The sequence below is a fragment of the Ahaetulla prasina genome, chromosome 18, assembly GCF_028640845.1.
Source record: "Ahaetulla prasina isolate Xishuangbanna chromosome 18, ASM2864084v1, whole genome shotgun sequence".
Taxonomy (NCBI): domain Eukaryota; kingdom Metazoa; phylum Chordata; class Lepidosauria; order Squamata; family Colubridae; genus Ahaetulla; species Ahaetulla prasina.
In genome coordinates, this window is record NC_080556.1 from 9578146 (window position 1) to 9596699 (window position 18554).

Sequence of the window (18554 nt, forward strand, 5' to 3'; positions counted from 1 at the left end):
CAGCTTTGCGTTTAAATATTTTCGGAGAGGGCTTATTTTCGGGGGCGACGGTGGCTTATTTTAGCGCACGGTTCAAAAGCCCAACTGGGGTTATTTTCAGGGAAACAGGGTAGAAGTATCAAACCTTCCCTTCCCCACCCTCCAGTCAGAGCTGAAGAAGCTTCTTGGATGAGAAGCAAAACGTGCTCAAAGAATTCTCGAATGCAGCTCGGCTGCCTACTGCAACTACATCGCCAAAAAGGCTTTAAGAGTTGTAAACTTAATCTTGCGTAGCTTCTTCTCCAGAAAGATTACACTACTAACCAGAGCATACAAAACATTTGCTAGACCAATTCTCGAATACAGCTCGCCTGTCTGGAACCCATACCTCATTTTGGACATCAATACAATTGAGCATGTCCAGAAATATTTTACAAGAAGAGTTCTCTGCTCTTTTGATCACAACAAAATACCTTATGCCACCAGGCTTGAAATCTTGGGCTTAGAAAATTTAGAACTACGCTGCCTTTGGCATGACCTGAGTTTAACTCATAGAATCATCTATTACCATGTCCTTCCTGTTGAAGACTACTTCAGCTTCAATCGCAACAATACACGAGCACACAATAGATTTAAACTTAATGTGAACCGCTCCAATCTTGATTGTAGAAAATATGACTTCTGCAACAGAATCATCAGTGCTTGGAATACTTTACCTGATTCTGTGGTCTCTTCCCAAAATCCCCAAAGCTTTAACAAAAAACTATCTACTATTGACCTCACCCCATTCCTAAGAGGTCTGTAAGGGGCGTGCATAAGAGCACAAACGTGCCTACCATTCCTGTCCTAGTGTTCCCTTTGATTGTATCCAATTCGTATGGTTATTTCATGCTTATACTTATATATAGTGTTGTGTTTGACAAAATAAATAAATAAAATAAAATAAAAATAAAAAAACCAGAAAGTCCAGTTGCCACCTGAAAAAAAATGCACCTTTTGGACCTGGCAGATGGAGAATCTCCATAGACCTTCAAAAATATACCTTTTTCAAGTCTCGACACCTGCCTTAGAAACAGCCTTGCCCCAATTTGGATGGCTCCGATTCTTTTGACCTTCAGAAAAACAGGCAAGCCGGCTTCCCCCCCGCCCCCAAAACCCGGGGACAGGAAGGTGATCCAGCTGGCACAGGGTGGCTGGTGGGGAAAAACAAAAAATTCAAACGCTTCAACCTTGTTTAATTTTTGGAAGTGGTGTTTTCGTTGCATTGTACTCTATTTTGTTTGCCCGCCCCGAGTGCCTTCTGGTAGACCGGCATCTATGTCCGTACGTTTAATAAATAATACATCCGTCCATAAATATGGATAACCCTTTTGGAAGGCTAGACGAATCTATGAGCTAGGCCAGAATTCTTTCCCCCACCCCCCAGCTCATATTTGAGAAAGACTCGGCTAAAAGGCTCAATTTTAACAAGGCGCAAGCATTCGAAATTTTCCTTTTGAGTCATAGAAGAGTCTGCCAGCCAATCGCAGCTGGACTGCCGAAAAGCACACCTTGACATTGTTGGTTTTTTTTAGAAGATGGTGGGGAGAAAAAGGATGCCATGATGCTGGGGGTTCGCAGGTTGCTGGGGGTTCGGGGGAACCTCTTGCTAAGATTCTGTGCAGTTCGGAGAACCCCAGCCCATCCTGCTCCGCCCTTTCCAGGGGTCCCTCTGCAGCCCGTTTTGGATGCAGATAAGTGTAGGGTGCGCGCAGAGGCTCAAGGAGGGCGAAAAACAGGCCTAGCGGAAGTTCAGGCCTCCAGAGCCTGGGGAGGCTGTTTTCGCCCTCTCGGAGGCTCGAGAAAAGCCTCCGGAGCCCGGGGAGGGCAAAAACGCTCCCCCCTGCAGTGCAGGAGGCCGACTAGCCACGCCCACCATGGCAGAGAACCCCTTGCTAAAATGTTTGAAGCCCACCCCTGGGTAGGACTGCGTTAAAGAAATTCTTCTAAAATCCGCCACGGTTTGCCGTGTTGTTCCAGGTTTGAGGGATCTGGATACCATCTCCATTCCGAGGCCCGTTGGGCCAAATCTTATTTGCCTCATGGATTTAATTTGGAAAATCGCTCCGATTCGACAATTTGAATCAATTAGGAAAATCAATCCAACGTGATTCTGAAGCATTCCCGCGCTCCAAATTGATTTAGAGGTATCCGCTCGCATCCCATTCGATTTGTAAAGTTGATTAGATCTGAAGATTCAATTAAACCGCCTCTGATTCCCTTCTCCAAATTGAGTTTCTGCCCAGCTCTTAATACGATGGCTGGATTATTTTAATGGGAAACATCAATATGCCAAAAGTCAGGGTGTGTGTGTTTTTTTTTTAAAGCCTTAGCGTAACCATCTCTCACACAAAAAGTCCGCGAGGTTAAAATAAGACCAGCGAACGATGTTTGAGATCAGCAGACGAGTTAAAGATTGGCATCGTACCACACGGAGTTTCAAGAAAGGAAGGGAGCTGAAAGATCCTGCCTGCTGCCACTCGTCCTTGGTCAAGACCCTTCCCTGGTGCTAGGAGTTTACAGAAGGCTCTTGCCAATAAGCTGGCATCTATCCTAGGTTTTCCAGGCTCCCTGAAGGGCAGTAAGTACACAGTGACCTTGGCGCCAGCATGGAGATGGTGTTACTGGCACAATTACCATGCCCCTCCTGGAGATGTAAAACCAGTGGAGAGGAGGGCCAAAGTCCTATCGCAGAGAAGAGCAAACATTTGGCAGGAGTCCTCTGAATCTGTAGCTCTGGTGATCAATCATTAAGAAGGCCACTTTGCGGACAGTGGAAGCATGAACAGACTCCACAGGACGTGGTTTGCAATGGAGAAGATGCCCTACGCTTCCTCTTGGAGCCCCTAGAGATTGACCGCCCCATGCTCTGATGGTCCCCTTTCGTGGGTGCGTAAAAACGCGTTCCTCCTTTGTTCCTTCCCAACCACCGGATTTCATGACGTCCTTCTGCATCAATTCCAGCGACGGCTTTTATGGGGCAGTGAGCTGTGCAGACGAGCAAATGGTCCAGATTGATAAATGTCTTCTCGGGAGGACGAAGGGATCCGAGACAGCTTCAACTCTCAACAGCGTTGAGGCTCGGGGACTCAATGAGGGTAGAGAAGTTGACGGGTTCGAAGCACAGCTGAAAGATCTTCGTTGACCCAAACCGTGTAACATCATCCCACTGAAGAGTTCCATGGGATGCACGAAGTAAGTCTCTTCTCTTCTCTCTCCTCCTCCCGTTCTCCTTCTCCCTTTTCTCTTCTCTTCTTCCTCTCCCATTCTCCTTCTCTTCTCCTTCTCCCTCTTCTCTCTTCTCCTCCTCCCATTCTTCTTCTCCCTCTTACCTTCTCCTTCTCCCATTCTCCTTCTCTTCTCCCACTCCCTCTTTTCCCCCATTCTCCTTCTCTTCTCCTTCTCCTTCTCCCTCTTCTCTTCTCTTCTCCTTCTCCCATTCTCCTTCTTCCTCTTCTCTTCTCCTCCTCCCATTCTCCTTCTTCCTCTTCTCTTCTCCTTCTCCCATTCTCCTTCTCTTCTCCTTCTCTCTCTTCTCTTTTCTCTTCCTCCCATTCTCCTTCTTCCTCTTCTCTTCTCCCCCTCCCATTCGCCTTCTCTTCTCCTCTTTTTTCCCATTCTCTTCTCTTCTCTTCTATCTTTTCCAATCTCTCCTTCTCCCATTCTCCTTCTCTTCTCCTTCTCCTTTTCCCATTCTCCTCTCCTCTCTTCTCCATTCTCTTCTTCTCCTTCTCCCATCCTCCTTCTCTTCTTTCCTTCCATTCTCTCCTCCTCCTCCTCCTCATATTCTCCTTTCTTCTCCTTCTCCCATTCTCCTTCTCTTGTCTTCTTTCCTTCCATTCTCTCCTCCTCCTCCTCCTCCTCCCACTCACATTCTCCTTTCTTCTCCTTCTCCCATTCTCCTTCTCTTGTCTTCTTTCCTTCCATTCTCTCCTCCTCCCACTCACATTCTCCTTTCTTCTCCTTCTCCCATTCTCTTTCTCTTCTCTTCTTTCCTTCCATTCTCTCCTCCTCCTCCTCCTCATATTCTCCTTTCTTCTCCTTCTCCCATTCTCCTTCTCTTCTCACCCTCCCATTCTTCTTCTTCCCCCCTCTCCTCTCCTCTTTTCTCCCTCCCATTCTCCTCCTCTCTTCCCTCCTCCTCTCCTCTTTTCACTTCAAGGGTGGGGGTGGGTGGTGGGGAAGAGATATCCGATTGAAATTTTGAGCGTGCTCTTCCAAATCCCCTTGGAACGAACAGCCAGCTGGAGCTTAAGCCATCTACAAACCAAAGTCTGTTTGGTGGATCGCGGTTGTCCCCATCATGAGGGTCTCGTTGAGACACCGTCACTATCTTCTGTCGGCGCAAGAGGTGAGAAAACTGTTAGAGGGGGCTGTGCCAAAAAAACAACAACCCCACCCACCAAAGGAAAAAACCTGATAGACTTTCCTCTCCTGGGAATGGAGAAATATTTCTGCAAACTGCAGAACAGCAGCGGGACTTGATAATGAAATTGTGCTGTTCCGACTACAAAGGATTCTATCTCTTAAGGGAAAAAAATGTATTAGATTCCTTGGCGAACCATGAGAATCAACTTACAAGCAGCAGGAGGCCGGGGGGGGGGGGGGAGAAAGAGAGAGAGCATTCTCACTAAATGCAAAGAGGATCATACCACTATTTTAAATATTTCACTTGGCTCTGGGTTGCAGGATGGCGTACACGGGGCGAAAAACAAGTAGCCGCTGTATAATGAAACACGCTAACACCATGGGAGTTGAAATAATGCTCCCTGAAATGACACATTTCCTTTGATTGAATGCTTTTCTTCCTGGGCGATTGGAACAACCGAGCCAGGGAAGAAAAAGAAGAAATACCAACAGACAGTTTGGAATCAGAACTCACCACTGTCAAAAGGCATGAAAGCCGTCAGAACTCAGACCCCATGGAAATTAAAAATCAGGAGGGAGGGAGGGAGGGAGGGAGGGAGGGAGGAAGGAGGGAAGGAAGGAAGGAAGGAAGGAAGGAAGGAAGGAAGGAAGGAAGGAAGGGAGATGTAATGGATGGATGGACGAAAGGGAGGAAGGGAGGAAGATGTAATGGATAAATGAAGAAGGAAGGAAGGAAGGAAGGAAGGAAGGGAGATGTGATGGATGGATGGATGGACGAAAGGGAGGAAGGGAGGAAGATGTAATGGATAAATGAAGAAGGAAGGAAGGAAGGAAGGAAGGAAGGAAGGAAGGGAGATGTGATGGATGAATGGATGGATGGACAAAGGGAGGGAGGGAGGGAGGAAGATATAATGGATGAATGAAGAAGGAAGGAAGGATGGAAGGAAGATGTGATGGATGGATGGATGGAAGGGAGGGAGGAAGATGTAATGGATGAATGAAGAAGGAAGGAAGGAAGGAAGGAAGGAAGGAAGGAAGGAAGGGAGATGTGATGGATGGATGGATGGACAAAAGGGAGGGAGGGAGGATGATGTAATGGATGAATGAAGAAGGAAGGAAGGATGGAAGGAAGATGTGATGGATGGATGGATGGGAGGGAGGAATGGAGGGAGGGAGAGAGAGAGAGGAAGATGTAATGAAGGAAGGAAGGATGGAAGGAGGAAGGAAGGGAGATGTGATGGATGGATGGATGGACAAAGGGAGGAGGAGGATGATGTAATGGATGAATGAAGAAGGAAGGAAGGATGGAAGGAAGATGTGATGGATGGATGGATGGGAGGGAGGAATGGAGGGAGGGAGAGAGAGAGAGGAAGATGTAATGAAGGAAGGAAGGAAGGAAGGAAGGAAGGAAGGAAGGAAGGAAGGAAGGAAGGAATGGAAGGGAGGAAGGACAAGCCAAGTCACTCCCTGCATGCCAAAGGATCGCATGGTGTGTTCCACTCCTTAACAAAAGATCCAGCCAGCCTGGCACAAATGTTCACAAATGCAATTTCCCACCTGTGGCCAAGCGCAGCCCGGTGCTCGCCATCTGTTTCCTTGGCACAGGTTGAAACGGTCCCTCCCTTGAATTCTGAGAGTTGCCCTCGGTGGGCAGAGGGGACGTTAACCTGGCAGCCAAGAAAGTTCAGAGCCTCATAATTGGCCTTTTCTAAGCGCTGCTGGACGCCCCGCCCTCTAGGAAGGAGGTCACGATAACAACCAGAGGAGATAGTGAGAAGGCAGCTAAGATGCCAATTTGATCTGTTAGAAAGAGTCGCAGTTTTCTTTCTTTGCCTTCCTTTCCTTTTCTTCCTTCCTTCCTTTTCTTTCTTTCCCTTCCTTCCCTCTCCCTTCCTCCCCTTCTTTCTCTTTCTTTCTTTCCTTCTCTTTCTTTGTCTTTCTTTCCTTCCCTTCCTTCTCTATCTCTTTCTTCCTTCCTTTTCTTTCTTACCCTCCCTCCTTCTCCCTTCCTTCCTTCCTTCCTTCCTTCCTCTTCCTCTTCCTCTTCCTCTTTCTTTCTTTTTTCTTTTTTTCCCTTTCTCTTTCTTTCCTTCTCTTTCTTTGTCTTTCTTCCTTTCCCTTCCTTCTTTCTCTCTATTCTTCCTTCCTTCCTTTTCTTTCTTTCCCTTCCTTTCCTTTCCCTCCCTCTCCCTTCCTTCCTTCCCCTTCCCCTTTCTTTCTTTCTTTCTTTCTTTCTTTCTTTCTTTCTCTTTCTTTCCTTCTCTCTCTCTTTTCATCCTTTCTTTTCTTTCTTTCCCTTCCTTCCTTCCTTCCCCTTTCTCTCTCTCTCTCTCTCTCTTTCTCTCTCTTTCTTTTGTCTTTCTTTCCTTCCTTCCTTCTTCCCTTCCCTTCATTCTCTCTCTCTTTTCTTTTTTTCTTTCTTTCCCTCCCTCCCTCCCCACTTTTCTCTTTCTGTTTCCAGATTAAAAATTGAAAAATATTGCTTCATCTACCTCCCCTGTTTTTCACTACTCAGCGTGTAGAGATGATTTGTGTCCCCTGCACACTCAGTCACACCACAGGCGTGCACACATACACACACACACCCATCTTATTGCCGGACGACAGTACTTTTCCAAACCCGTAGAGGATTATGCAAAACAGAAACGAATCTTTTCTCTCTCTCCAGGGAAAAGCAGGCTAATCCAGTATTACTGAGAATAGCAACCGAGTGGAGGTAAAGGATAGCTATGCAGATGCATATCGGGGTGGTTGGGGGCACACTCATATCTGCAAGCCGTGAAGCACAAGAGGAAGGATGGGGGTCGATGGACTGAAGTCATTGGGACGGGAGACCACCAGGAGTAGAATCGGTCAGATTAGCAAAATTTGAGAACGTATAATGCGCCGGTTCAGAATTTGCATCCTCACTCAAGGACGGCAACTGTGGCATCTAAAGTAACCAAAACAGCACACACAAACACACAAAATGACAACTCACAAAGCACCCCGGGCCTGCTCTCAAGTTGCCATAGGCAAGGGGGATGGGAAAACTGACGAAGCAGCACGGGCAGCCAAAAACAGAACTACATTCCAGACTTATCTCTTTCAAGGCTGTCTCCCAGGGTTACCCACAGCGGCTGGAGGGGAGTGATGTCTACAACCCGGGGAAATTGCTCCGTTGGTGAATGGGATTGATGACACGCCCTGGGGGGAGGGGGAAACAGGGTCGTGATTGGGGCGTAAATTATATGGGGTCAGAGTTGGCTTCACTTGGAACCTGCGGACATGAAGCTCCTAATAAATAACTGGATTTCTTCTGAAATCTTGAAGCTTGGCTCGAGGCTCATGATTTAATCAGGGCATCTGTGGGAACCCTGACACAAGAAGGAGATTTGCGAGAGACTTGCAAAAAGTTCTCCGTCCCTGAACATCCCACAATATCCACCCAACTACCTGGGAGCGAAGATACTTTAAAAAAAATAAAAATCTTTCTTTTTATCTCTCACGCATAAAGTGACAATTTATCCACCCAGCAACAAAATTCTCAGTTGCAACAGGTCTCTTTTATTACTATTAGCAATGGGAAGTTTAAATGAGACCTTAATTAAATTCTTGCTTAAATTTGCATAGAATTGGTTAAGAAATAAGAGAAGGAAGGGGGGGGATAGATAGATAGATAGATAGATAGATAGATAGATAGATAGATAGATAGATAGATAGATAGATAGATACAGTGGTGGGAATCAGCCAGTTCGCACCACTTTGGGAGAACCAGTTGTTAACCTTCTGAGCAGTTTGGCAAACTGGCTTTTAGAAGAAATCATAAGACCAGAGAACCGGTTGTTAAATTACTTGAATCCCACCACTGGATAGATAGATAGATAGATAGATAGATAGATAGATAGATAGATAGATAGATAGATAGATAGATAGATAGATAGACAGATAGACAGATAGACAGATAGATAGATACATAGAGAGATAGAGATAGAGATAGAGATAGAGATAGAGAGAGATAGAGATAGAGAGAGAGATAGAGATAGAGATAGAGATAGAGATAGAGATAGAGATAGAGAGAGAGAGAGAGAGAGAGAGAGAGAGAGAGAGAGAGAGAGAGAGAGAGAGAGAGATAAAGATAAAGATAGAGATAGAGATAGAGAGAGAGATAACAAACTATTCTAAAAATACGCGTTCCAGGTATATTTGTAAAACAAAAAACAGATATTCTACCAGCTCCAGAACTGAAATAATTAAAATTTATAGATATGGCTAAAAAGCTTGAAATGGATCTATACTAGTCTCCCTTTATTTCTTTATCAGCAACACACACACTTACATATATACACCCACCCTCGTATCTAATGCCTTTTTAGAGATAATATTGGTCTGTCCTTCAGCCAGACAGATGAAACAACGGCTCTGTCAGCCTCCACTCCAATCTTCACCTCTATTTGTGCATTTTATATTTAGTAGTTAAATTGCAATGTCATTATGTTTGATGCAGAATAGCTCATGGACTTAAGGTGTATTACTATCCTATTCAGGTTAAAAGGAAGAGGGCCCTTTAAGAGTGTCGTCTGACATAAAAAAGGAGAAGGGGGGGAGGGGGGAGGCTAGGTTTGAAATCAGCATGAAGACCAGACGGGTGGGCTTTTCAAGCAGCCGGAGACCTTCGAAAAAAGATGGGGGGGGGGCGAGAGGGAGCTGGCATTGGCCCAGCCCTGCCTGACCTTTTGGGGGGAGGAGGGATTAACGAGGGGATATGGGATGTTAGCCATATTTGGTCTCAGATTCAACTATCCACAGCTGTAATCCAGATGTATTTAGTAAAAGTACTTTTCTTTATTTTCAAATGAAGTCAAGGTGTTTTCTTTCCTATATATAATCAGAGACAGTCTGACAGGCTCTTCTAAATAAGTTTAAGATTTGCAAAACGGATATGAAAAACAATGCATCAATTCTGTAAAAATAAAAATAAAATCTTTCTTTTTATCTCTCACGCATAAAGTGACAATTTATCCACCCAGCAACAAAATTCTCAGTTGCAACAGGTCTCTTTTATTACTATTAGCAATGGGAAGTTTAAATGAGACCTTAATTAAATTCTTGCTTAAATTTGCATAGAATTGGTTAAGAAATAAGAGAAGGAAGGGGGGGATAGATAGATAGATAGATAGATAGATAGATAGATAGATAGATAGATAGATAGATAGATAGATAGATAGATAGATACAGTGGTGGGATTCAGCCAGTTCGCACCACTTCGGGAGAACCAGTTGTTAACTTTCTGAGCAGTTTGGCAAACTGGCTTTTAAAAGAAATCATAAGAGCAGAGAACCGGTTGTTAAATTACTTGAATCCCACCACTGGATGGATGGATAGATAGATAGATAGATAGATAGATAGATAGATAGATAGATAGATAGATAGACAGATAGATAGATACATAGAGAGATAGAGATAGAGATAGATAGAGATAGAGATAGAGATAGAGATAGAGATAGAGATAGAGATAGATAAAGAGATAGATGATAGAGATAGAGATAGAGATAGATAGAGATAGAGATAGAGATAGAGATAGAGATAGAGATAACAAACTATTCTAAAAATATGAGTTCCAGGTATATTTGTAAAACAAAAAACAGATATTCTACCAGCTCCAGAACTGAAGTAATTAAAATTTATATATATGGCTAAAAAGCTTGAAATGGATCTATACTAGTCTCCCTTTATTTCTTTATCAGCAACACACACACTTACATATATACACCCACCCTCGTATCTAATGCCTTTTTAGAGATAATATTGGTCTGTCCTTCAGCCAGACAGATGAAACAACGGCTCTGTCAGCCTCCACTCCAATCTTCACCTCTATTTGTGCATTTTATATTTAGCAGTTAAATTGCAATGTCATTATGTTTGATGTAGAATAGCTCATGGACTTAAGGTGTATTACTATCCTATTCAGGTTAAAAGGAAGAGGGCCCTTTAAGAGTGACATAAAAAAGGAGAAGGGGGGGGAGGCTAGGTTTGAAATCAGCATGAAGACCAGACGGGTGGGCTTTTCAAGCAGCCGGAGACCTTCGAAAGAAGATGGGGGGGGGAGCGAGAGGGAGCTGGCATTGGCTCAGTCCTGCCTGACCTTTTGGGGGGGAGGAGGGACTAACGAGGGGATATGGGATGTTGGCCATATTTGGTCTCAGATTCAACTATCCACAGCTGTAATCCAGATGTATTTAGTAAAAGTACTTTTCTTTATTTTCAAATGAAGTCAAGGTGTTTTCTTTCCTAAATATAATCAGAGACAGTCTGACAGGCTCTTCTAAATAAGTTTAAGATTTGCAAAACGGATATGAAAAACAATGCATCAATTCTGTAAAAAAATAAAAAATAAAAACCTTAAAAAGGACCTGACCCCTTTTTTCGTCTCTCCAAAGAGTTGTCCAATCAATTAACCGAACCGGATAATCTATTAAACACCACAGCGGTTAATTATCACCATCAATTCACACTTCTGCAAACAGGGCTGGCGGTATTTTAATTTTAATTTTTTTTTGCTTTCGCTTTTAATGAGGTGACTGTTACGACTCTATGTTCTCGGGCAACACTTTCCATCTTTTTGCAAAGGGCACGGGTGTAAATCCGAACTGCTGCATGGATCATACAGACAAGAGGATTTGATTTGATTTATTAAAACGAATGTATAGAGCTGCCCAATGGACACAACAGCTCCTCCCCAAGTTGGCTTTACAAACAATTTTAAAGTCAATTAGAAGGGGCCAGTTTTACGGATCAAAGAGAAGACTCGTGGAAGACATCTGATGATCTTTCCTGACCATGATGGACCATGAGGAAATGAGTCTATATGAAGAAGCCACCACCTGATGGCCCATAATGGCTTCCTACAATATTTCTGTTGAATTGCATCCGATCCAGGGGGGAAATCCAGCAGGTTCTGGAGAACCGGCAGTGGAAATTTTGAGCAGTTTGGAGCAACCGGCAAATTTCAGCTCTGGCTGGCCCCAGAGTGGAAAGGGAATGGGGATTTTGCAGTATCTTTCTCCCTGGAGTGGGGAGGGAATGGGGATTTTGCAGTATCCTTCCCCCTGGAGTGGGGTGGGAATGGGGATTTTGCAGTATCTTTTTCCCTGGAGTGGGGAGGGAATGGGGATTTTGCAATATCCTTCTCCCTAGACTGGGGAGGGAATGGGGATTTTGCAGTATCTTTCTTCCTGGAGTGGGGAGGGAATGGGGATTTTGCAATATCCTTCCCCTGGAGTGGGGAGAGAATGGGGATTTTGCAGTATCCTTCTCCCTGGAGTGGGGACGGAATGGGGATTTTGCAGTATCCTTCCCCTGGAGTGGGGAGGGAATGGGGAGTTTGCAATATCCTTCCCCTGGAGTGGGGAGGGAATGGGGAGTTTGTGATATCCTTCCCCTTGAGTGGGGAGGGAATGGGGAGTTTGCAGTATTCTTCCAACTGGACTGGGGAGGGAATGGGGATTTTGCAGTATCCTTCCCCTGGAGTGGGGAGGGAATGGGGATTTTGCAGTATCCTTCTCCCTGGAGTGGGGACGGAATGGGGATTTTGCAGTATCCTTCCCCAGAAGTGGGGAGGGAATGGAGATTTTGCAATATCCTTCTCCTGCCACGCCCACCAAGCCACACCCACTGAACCGGTAGCAAAAAAAAATTTGAATCCCACCACTGGTTTGTGGGATCTCTTTTCCGTCTGAAAAAAAAGGGGGCTTTGTTTGGAGAAATTAAACAGAGACCCTTGCAACCGCTCCTATTCTAAAGACGCGATGAATTGTATGCTCTGTTCCTTTTTCTCATTCGTGCTAGTCTGTGGCGCAATTTGCTGCTTCTGCTACTGATATATATATATCTTTATCATCTATCCAGAACGCTACTGTTGACGAGCAGATTGAAGAAACGCTGAATAAATGCCTAATTTGGTCCGAACCTTTCTGCACATCGGGCCGTTAAGGGTGTACAAACCCGCTCGACCCCTTCTTTGAATTCGCACAATTGCTCCAATTTTGCCATTTTGAACTGATGGCGGGTGGGATTGAGTTATTTCCAAATCGAAGCGTCTTGAAAATATTTCCATTTTTGAAGAAATGACCTTGCACAGAGTCACAGCAAGAATACAACTGAATTCTAAATATACTATATATATATATATATACACACACACACACACACGGAGAGAGAGAGAGAGAGAGAGAGAGAGAGAGATTGCTAGGGGCACAGAGATAAGATACAGAACGACCATTTTTTTTTCTCATTTTTTTTTGGGGTCACAGTTGGCCAAAGAAATCTCGGAGGGCGATGAATGGCAATCAAAATACTCAGGCAGGTTTTCAATTCCGTCCACAACCTGAAAATTTAATGGGTTTGCAGATAAGGCGCCTTCTGACTCCGTTCAGGTGATCCAGAACTAAATGGTGTTGACACAGATTGCTAATAGATGCAGGACAATTTACAAGTGTGTGTTTTGGGGTGTGTAAGCCGGAGAACTCCACCGGTGGTTAAAAGGAGGCAAAAATTCGGGACAGGGAATAGAATAGAATAGAATTAAGGAATGGAATAGAATAGAATAGAATAGAATAGAATAGAATAGAATAGAATAGAATAGAATAGAATAGAATAGAATAGAATAGAATAGAAAATATGGACAGAATAGAATAGAATAGAATAGAATAGAATAGAATAGAATAGATGGAATGAATAGAATAGAAAATATGGAATGAATAGAATAGAATAGAAAATAAGGAATGAATAGAATAGAATAGAATAGAATTGAATAGAATAGAATAGAATAGAATAGAATAGAAAATATGGACTGAATAGAATAGAATAGAATAGAATAGAATAGAATAGAAAATATGGAATGAATAGAATAGAATAGAAAATAAGGAATGAATAGAATAGAATAGAATAGAATAGAATAGAATAGAATAGAATAGAATAGAATAGAATAGAATAGAATTTTTATTGGCCAAGTGTGATTGGACACACAGGGAATTTGTCTTGGTGCAGATGCTCTCACTGTATATAAAAGAAAATAGAATAGAATAGAATAGAATAGAATAGAATATAGAGTAGAGTAGAGTAGAGTAGAGTAGAGTAGAGTAGAGTAGAGTAGAATAGAATAGAATAGAATAGAATAGAATAGAATAGAATAGAATAGAACAGAACAGAATAGAATAGAATAGAATAGAATATAGAGTAGAGTAGACTAGAGTAGAGTAGAGTAGAATAGAATAGAATAGAACAGAATAGAATATAGAGTAGAGTAGAGTAGAGTAGAGTAGAGTAGAGTAGAGTAGAATAGAATAGAATAGAATAGAATAGAATAGAATAGAATAGAATAGAATAGAATAGAATAGAATAGAAAATACGGGATAGGATAGGATAGGATAGGATAGGATAGGATAGGACAGGATAGGATAGGATAGGATAGGATAGGATAGGATAGGATATATGGAATGGAATGGAAAGGAATGGAATGGAATGGAATGGAAAGGAATGGAATGGAAGAATGGAATAGGAATAGGACGGGACGGGACGGGACGGGATGGGACAGAATAGAATATTAGAATGAAGAATAGAATGGAATAGAATACAGAATATTGGAATGAAGAATAGCATAGCATTGTATAGCATAGCATAACATAGCATAGCATGGAATGGAATGGAAGAATGGAATAATAGGAATAGGATGGGATGGGACGGGATGGGACGGGACGGGACAGAAAGAACAGAACATAATAAAATACTGGAATGAAGAATAGAATGGAATAGGATATAGAATATTGGAATGAAGAATAGCATGGCAAGGCATGGCATGGCAGAATGGAATAATAGGATGGGATGGGATAGGTTAGGATAGGATAGGATAGGATAGGACAGGATAGGATAGGATAGGATAGCATATATGGAATGGAATGGAATGGAAAGGAAAGGAATGGAATGGAATGGAATGGAAAGGAATGGAATGGAAGAATGGAATAGGAATAGGACGGGACGGGACGGGACGGGATGGGACAGAATAGAATATTAGAATGAAGAATAGAATGGAATAGAATACAGAATATTGGAATGAAGAATAGCATAGCATTGTATAGCATAGCATAACATAGCATAGCATGGAATGGAATGGAAGAATGGAATAATAGGAATAGGATGGGATGGGACGGGATGGGACGGGACGGGACAGAAAGAACAGAACATAATAAAATACTGGAATGAAGAATAGAATGGAATAGGATATAGAATATTGGAATGAAGAATAGCATGGCAAGGCATGGCATGGCAGAATGGAATAATAGGGATGGGATGGGATAGGTTAGGACAGGACAGGACAGGACAGGACAGGACCAGACAGAACAGAACAGAACAGAACAGAACAGAACAGAACAGAACAGAACAGAACAGAACAGAACAGAACAGAACAGAACAAACAGAACAGAATAGAATACTGGAATGAAGAATAGAATGGAATAGAATATAGAATATTGGAATGAAGAATAGCATAGCATGGCATGGCATGGAATGGGATGGGACGGGATGGGACGGGACAGTAAAATTCAGCGGTGTGCTAGAATTGCAGGAATTGTGCATGTCTTGTTTAATGAAAAGAACGACTAGGACTAGTGTCAACTTGCAAAGCTTCCAAGTTGCCAGAAACTTCACAACTAGTTTAATGAAAAGAAGGACAAGATAGAAGTGTTCCAATCTCTCAGGAGATGCCCCAAAGAAGAGGGAGCCAAGCCCAAGCTCCTGAGGGCAGGACAAGAAGCAATGGGTGGAAACTAATCAAGGAGAGAAGCAACCTGGAACTAAGGAGAAATTTCCTGACTGTGAGAACAATTAATCAGTGGTATGGCTTCCCTCCAGAATAATGGATGCTCCAACACTGGACATTGGACAACCGTTTGTCTGAAATGGTATAGGGTCTCCCGCCTGAGCAGAGGGTTGGGCTAGAAGACCTCCAAGGTCCCTTCCAAGTCTGTTATCCTGTTTCCTTGAAAATAGGACCCAACCGGAAAATAAGTCCTAGCAAGATTTTTCAGGATCCTCTTAATATAAGCCCTACCCCCAGAATAAACCCCAGTTAAGATTGACAGCCAGATGGGTGCATTTAGTACTGTATTTCGCCCCCAAAATAAAACTTAACCAAAAAATAAGCCCCAGTTAAGATTGTCAACCAGATGGATACATTTAATACCGTATTTCCTCCCCAAAATAAGACCTAACCAGAAAATAAGGCCCAGTTAAGATTGTCAACTAGATGGACGTATTTAGTACCGTATTTCCTCCCCAAAATAAGACTTAACCAGAAAATAAGCCCCAGTTAAGATCGTGAACCAGATGGATACATTTAATACCGTATTTCCTCCCCAAAATAAGACTTAACCAGAAAATAAACCCCAGTTAAGATCGTCAACCAGATGGATACATTTAATACCGTATTTCCTCCCCAAAATAAGACCTAACCAGAAAATAAGGCCCAGTTAAGATTGTCAACTAGATGGACGTATTTAGTACCGTATTTCCTCCCCAAAATAAGACTTAACCAGAAAATAAGCCCCAGTTAAGATCGTGAACCAGATGGATACATTTAATACCGTATTTCTTCCCCAAAATAAGACCTAACCAGAAAATAAGTCCCAGTTAAGATTGTCAGAGGAGACGACTTCCGGTGTCCAGCGGCAACGGACGTCTGGAAGGCTTTTCCTGCCTCCAGCGCCCGAATCCGGCCGCCGCCGAGGCCCTCAGGGGCCAGGTGTTCCGAAAAGGACACCTGCCGCACGGACGGCTCGCCAGGGGTCTCCCAGCCGACATACAGGACTGTGGGGACCGATGCTGGCGCGTCCTAGGCTTGGCGGGGTTCGGAGGCCACAGGCCGCGGCCATTATTTTGGTCGTCGCCTGGGCCGCTGTGCCCGGTGACACCGGGGCATTGGATTTATAACTGCAGCAGCCTGGTGGTGAGCAGGGAACGGAGAAGAATTGAGGAGGAGAAGGGAAGGAATATCGGTGGCGTGGTGGAGTGCTCCGGTGCGGGGGTTTTCTCCCCTGCGGTTGGAAGGAGCACGAGTTATTCTGGAGAGAGGAGAACTTAAAATAAGAAGATTACCGGTTTTGTGGAGCTCTGGAGAAGAGGTGATGGAGAAATTTAGGAGGGAAGGTTTGAGGCCCCCCTCCTTCTGGGGAACAGTGGTGGCGTCCAGCTTCCGCCTTCACTATGAGAATTTTGATGACATCACTTCCCTTGACTTCCTGGTTGACTAACTGTACTCTGGACTCGTTGCTCCTGTGAGTGCCCCTGGTGGATCCGGAGGAAATTACAAGGATACTGTGCCTGCCTGAGGATTTTGTATTTTTTTTTTCCTTAATGGCAAAGGTCAGAGACCAACTGCTGGAGAGATGGAGAATTTTGGAAAAGTTATCTAATATGGACAAGAAATTGGATGAAATAAGAGCAGAAATTGTGACTATCCAAAAGGATTTAAAGGATACTCAACAAGTTTCAGCAGAAAACAAGCAGAAAGTGGAAGGTTTGGAGGGTGAGATACGGGCAGTGCAGAAAGAGAGAGCGACAGGCAATGCTGTGCTTGGACTACAGATGGATAAAATGTCTTATTTCCTTAGGTTTCAAAATTTGGAAGAAGTGGACCAAGAAGACTTGAGAGATGTTGTGACTAAATTGTTGGGAGAATTTCTTGGGAGAGGTGTTGATTTCATGAATTGGGATGTGGATCGAGTTTATAGAGTTAATTACAATATGCACGCATGCAGTTCCCAGAGAGGTTCATGTCAAATTTGTGAGAAGAGAGACGAGAGATGAAATTCTTAGAAAACATAGGAGTGGGGCACTGATTTACAGGGGCAGGGAGATAGCCATTCTGAGGCAGATTCCCAGACAGGTACGTGAAAAAAGAAAGAAATATTATTTTTTGTCAAGCAAATTGTACCAGAAGGGAGTGGGCTTCAGATGGCTGATGCCAGAGGATTGATGATTTTCCGGGAGGGCATTACGAAAAAATCAGTACAATTGCGGAGGCTACGGCCTACGTGGAGGAACACAAAGCCCTCCTGGAATCAGATGACCCAGGAATTGAAGAAGGGAGGTTATAGATCATGGGCGGAGCGGCTGCCGCTGTTGCGGCCCTGGAGTTAGGTCAGGCTGAACCCAGAGTTCTGAGATCCAAAACTAGGAAGTGATAAAGATATTTGGGATTGTGTTGGTTTTCCTTATTCTCTTTAGTACGATATTCTGTTTATTCTTGACCCTTCTTTATTACGTATTTAAAATTTGTAAACTTAGCTACTTCGTGTTACCTGCTTGCCATATGGCTGTTGTATGTGTTAAAAAATTTGAGTAAAATTCTTATTTTAGATAAGAAAAATGAAAATTTACCATACCTGATATGTATTTGTATAAACCTTTTTTTTGACTAATAAAAACTTTTTGAATAAAAAAAAAAAAAAAAGATTGTCAGCCAAATGGATGCATTTAGTACCATATTTCTCTCCCCAAATAAGACCTAACCAGAAAATAAGCCCTAATGCATCTTTTGGAGCAAAAATTAAGATAAGACCCGGTCTTATTTTCGGAGAAATATGGTATTGTGTTAAAGACCCTTCTTGGCCATCCGTGAGCCTCTTGATTAGACAAACCCAACTCACCCGATACCAGACGATTTCTCTCATTCTGCCGTCGGTCTTGAAGTTACATTTCAGGGTAACGGCGTCGCCCACGACCACGGGCGGAAGAGGTTCAATACTGACCGTGAGGTAGCCTAGAGCAGGGAGAAGAAACAGAAGGTCAAGTTACGAAGCATTTTTTTTGGTTTGTTTTTGTTTTCTGACAGGTTTCCTGGATTTGGGGAGCTCGAGATGGTCTCTCCCTCTCTTACGTTTTTTGGTCAGCAAGAAGCGAGCACTTAGGCGCATCATTGTGAAAATGGACATTTCATGTTGTATTAAATGGGGAGGGAAAAGAGGAGTAAAAATTGATTCCGTCGAGTACTGTTATTTTTTATTCATTAATTCTGAACGCTCGGCCGCAAATCCTGAGTGCTGTAAAGCATAAAAAAACACCTCAATTTGAGCCTTTTTTTTTTTGTCCCCCCTTCTACTTTCCCTCCTCTTTCATAATGTCCTGATTCTTAC

General features: G+C 43.3%; 1 protein-coding gene across 1 annotated transcript in view; it reads right to left on the reverse strand.

Annotated features, from left to right (window-relative positions):
- The window catches only part of IGSF21 (immunoglobin superfamily member 21), a 255270-nt gene that overhangs the window by 145685 nt on the left and 91031 nt on the right, over nt 1–18554 (reverse strand). Inside the window, exon 2 of the mRNA XM_058161397.1 lies at nt 18069–18181. Coding sequence (XP_058017380.1) covers nt 18069–18181 — 113 coding nt within the window. The remainder of the gene's footprint in view (nt 1–18068; nt 18182–18554) is intronic.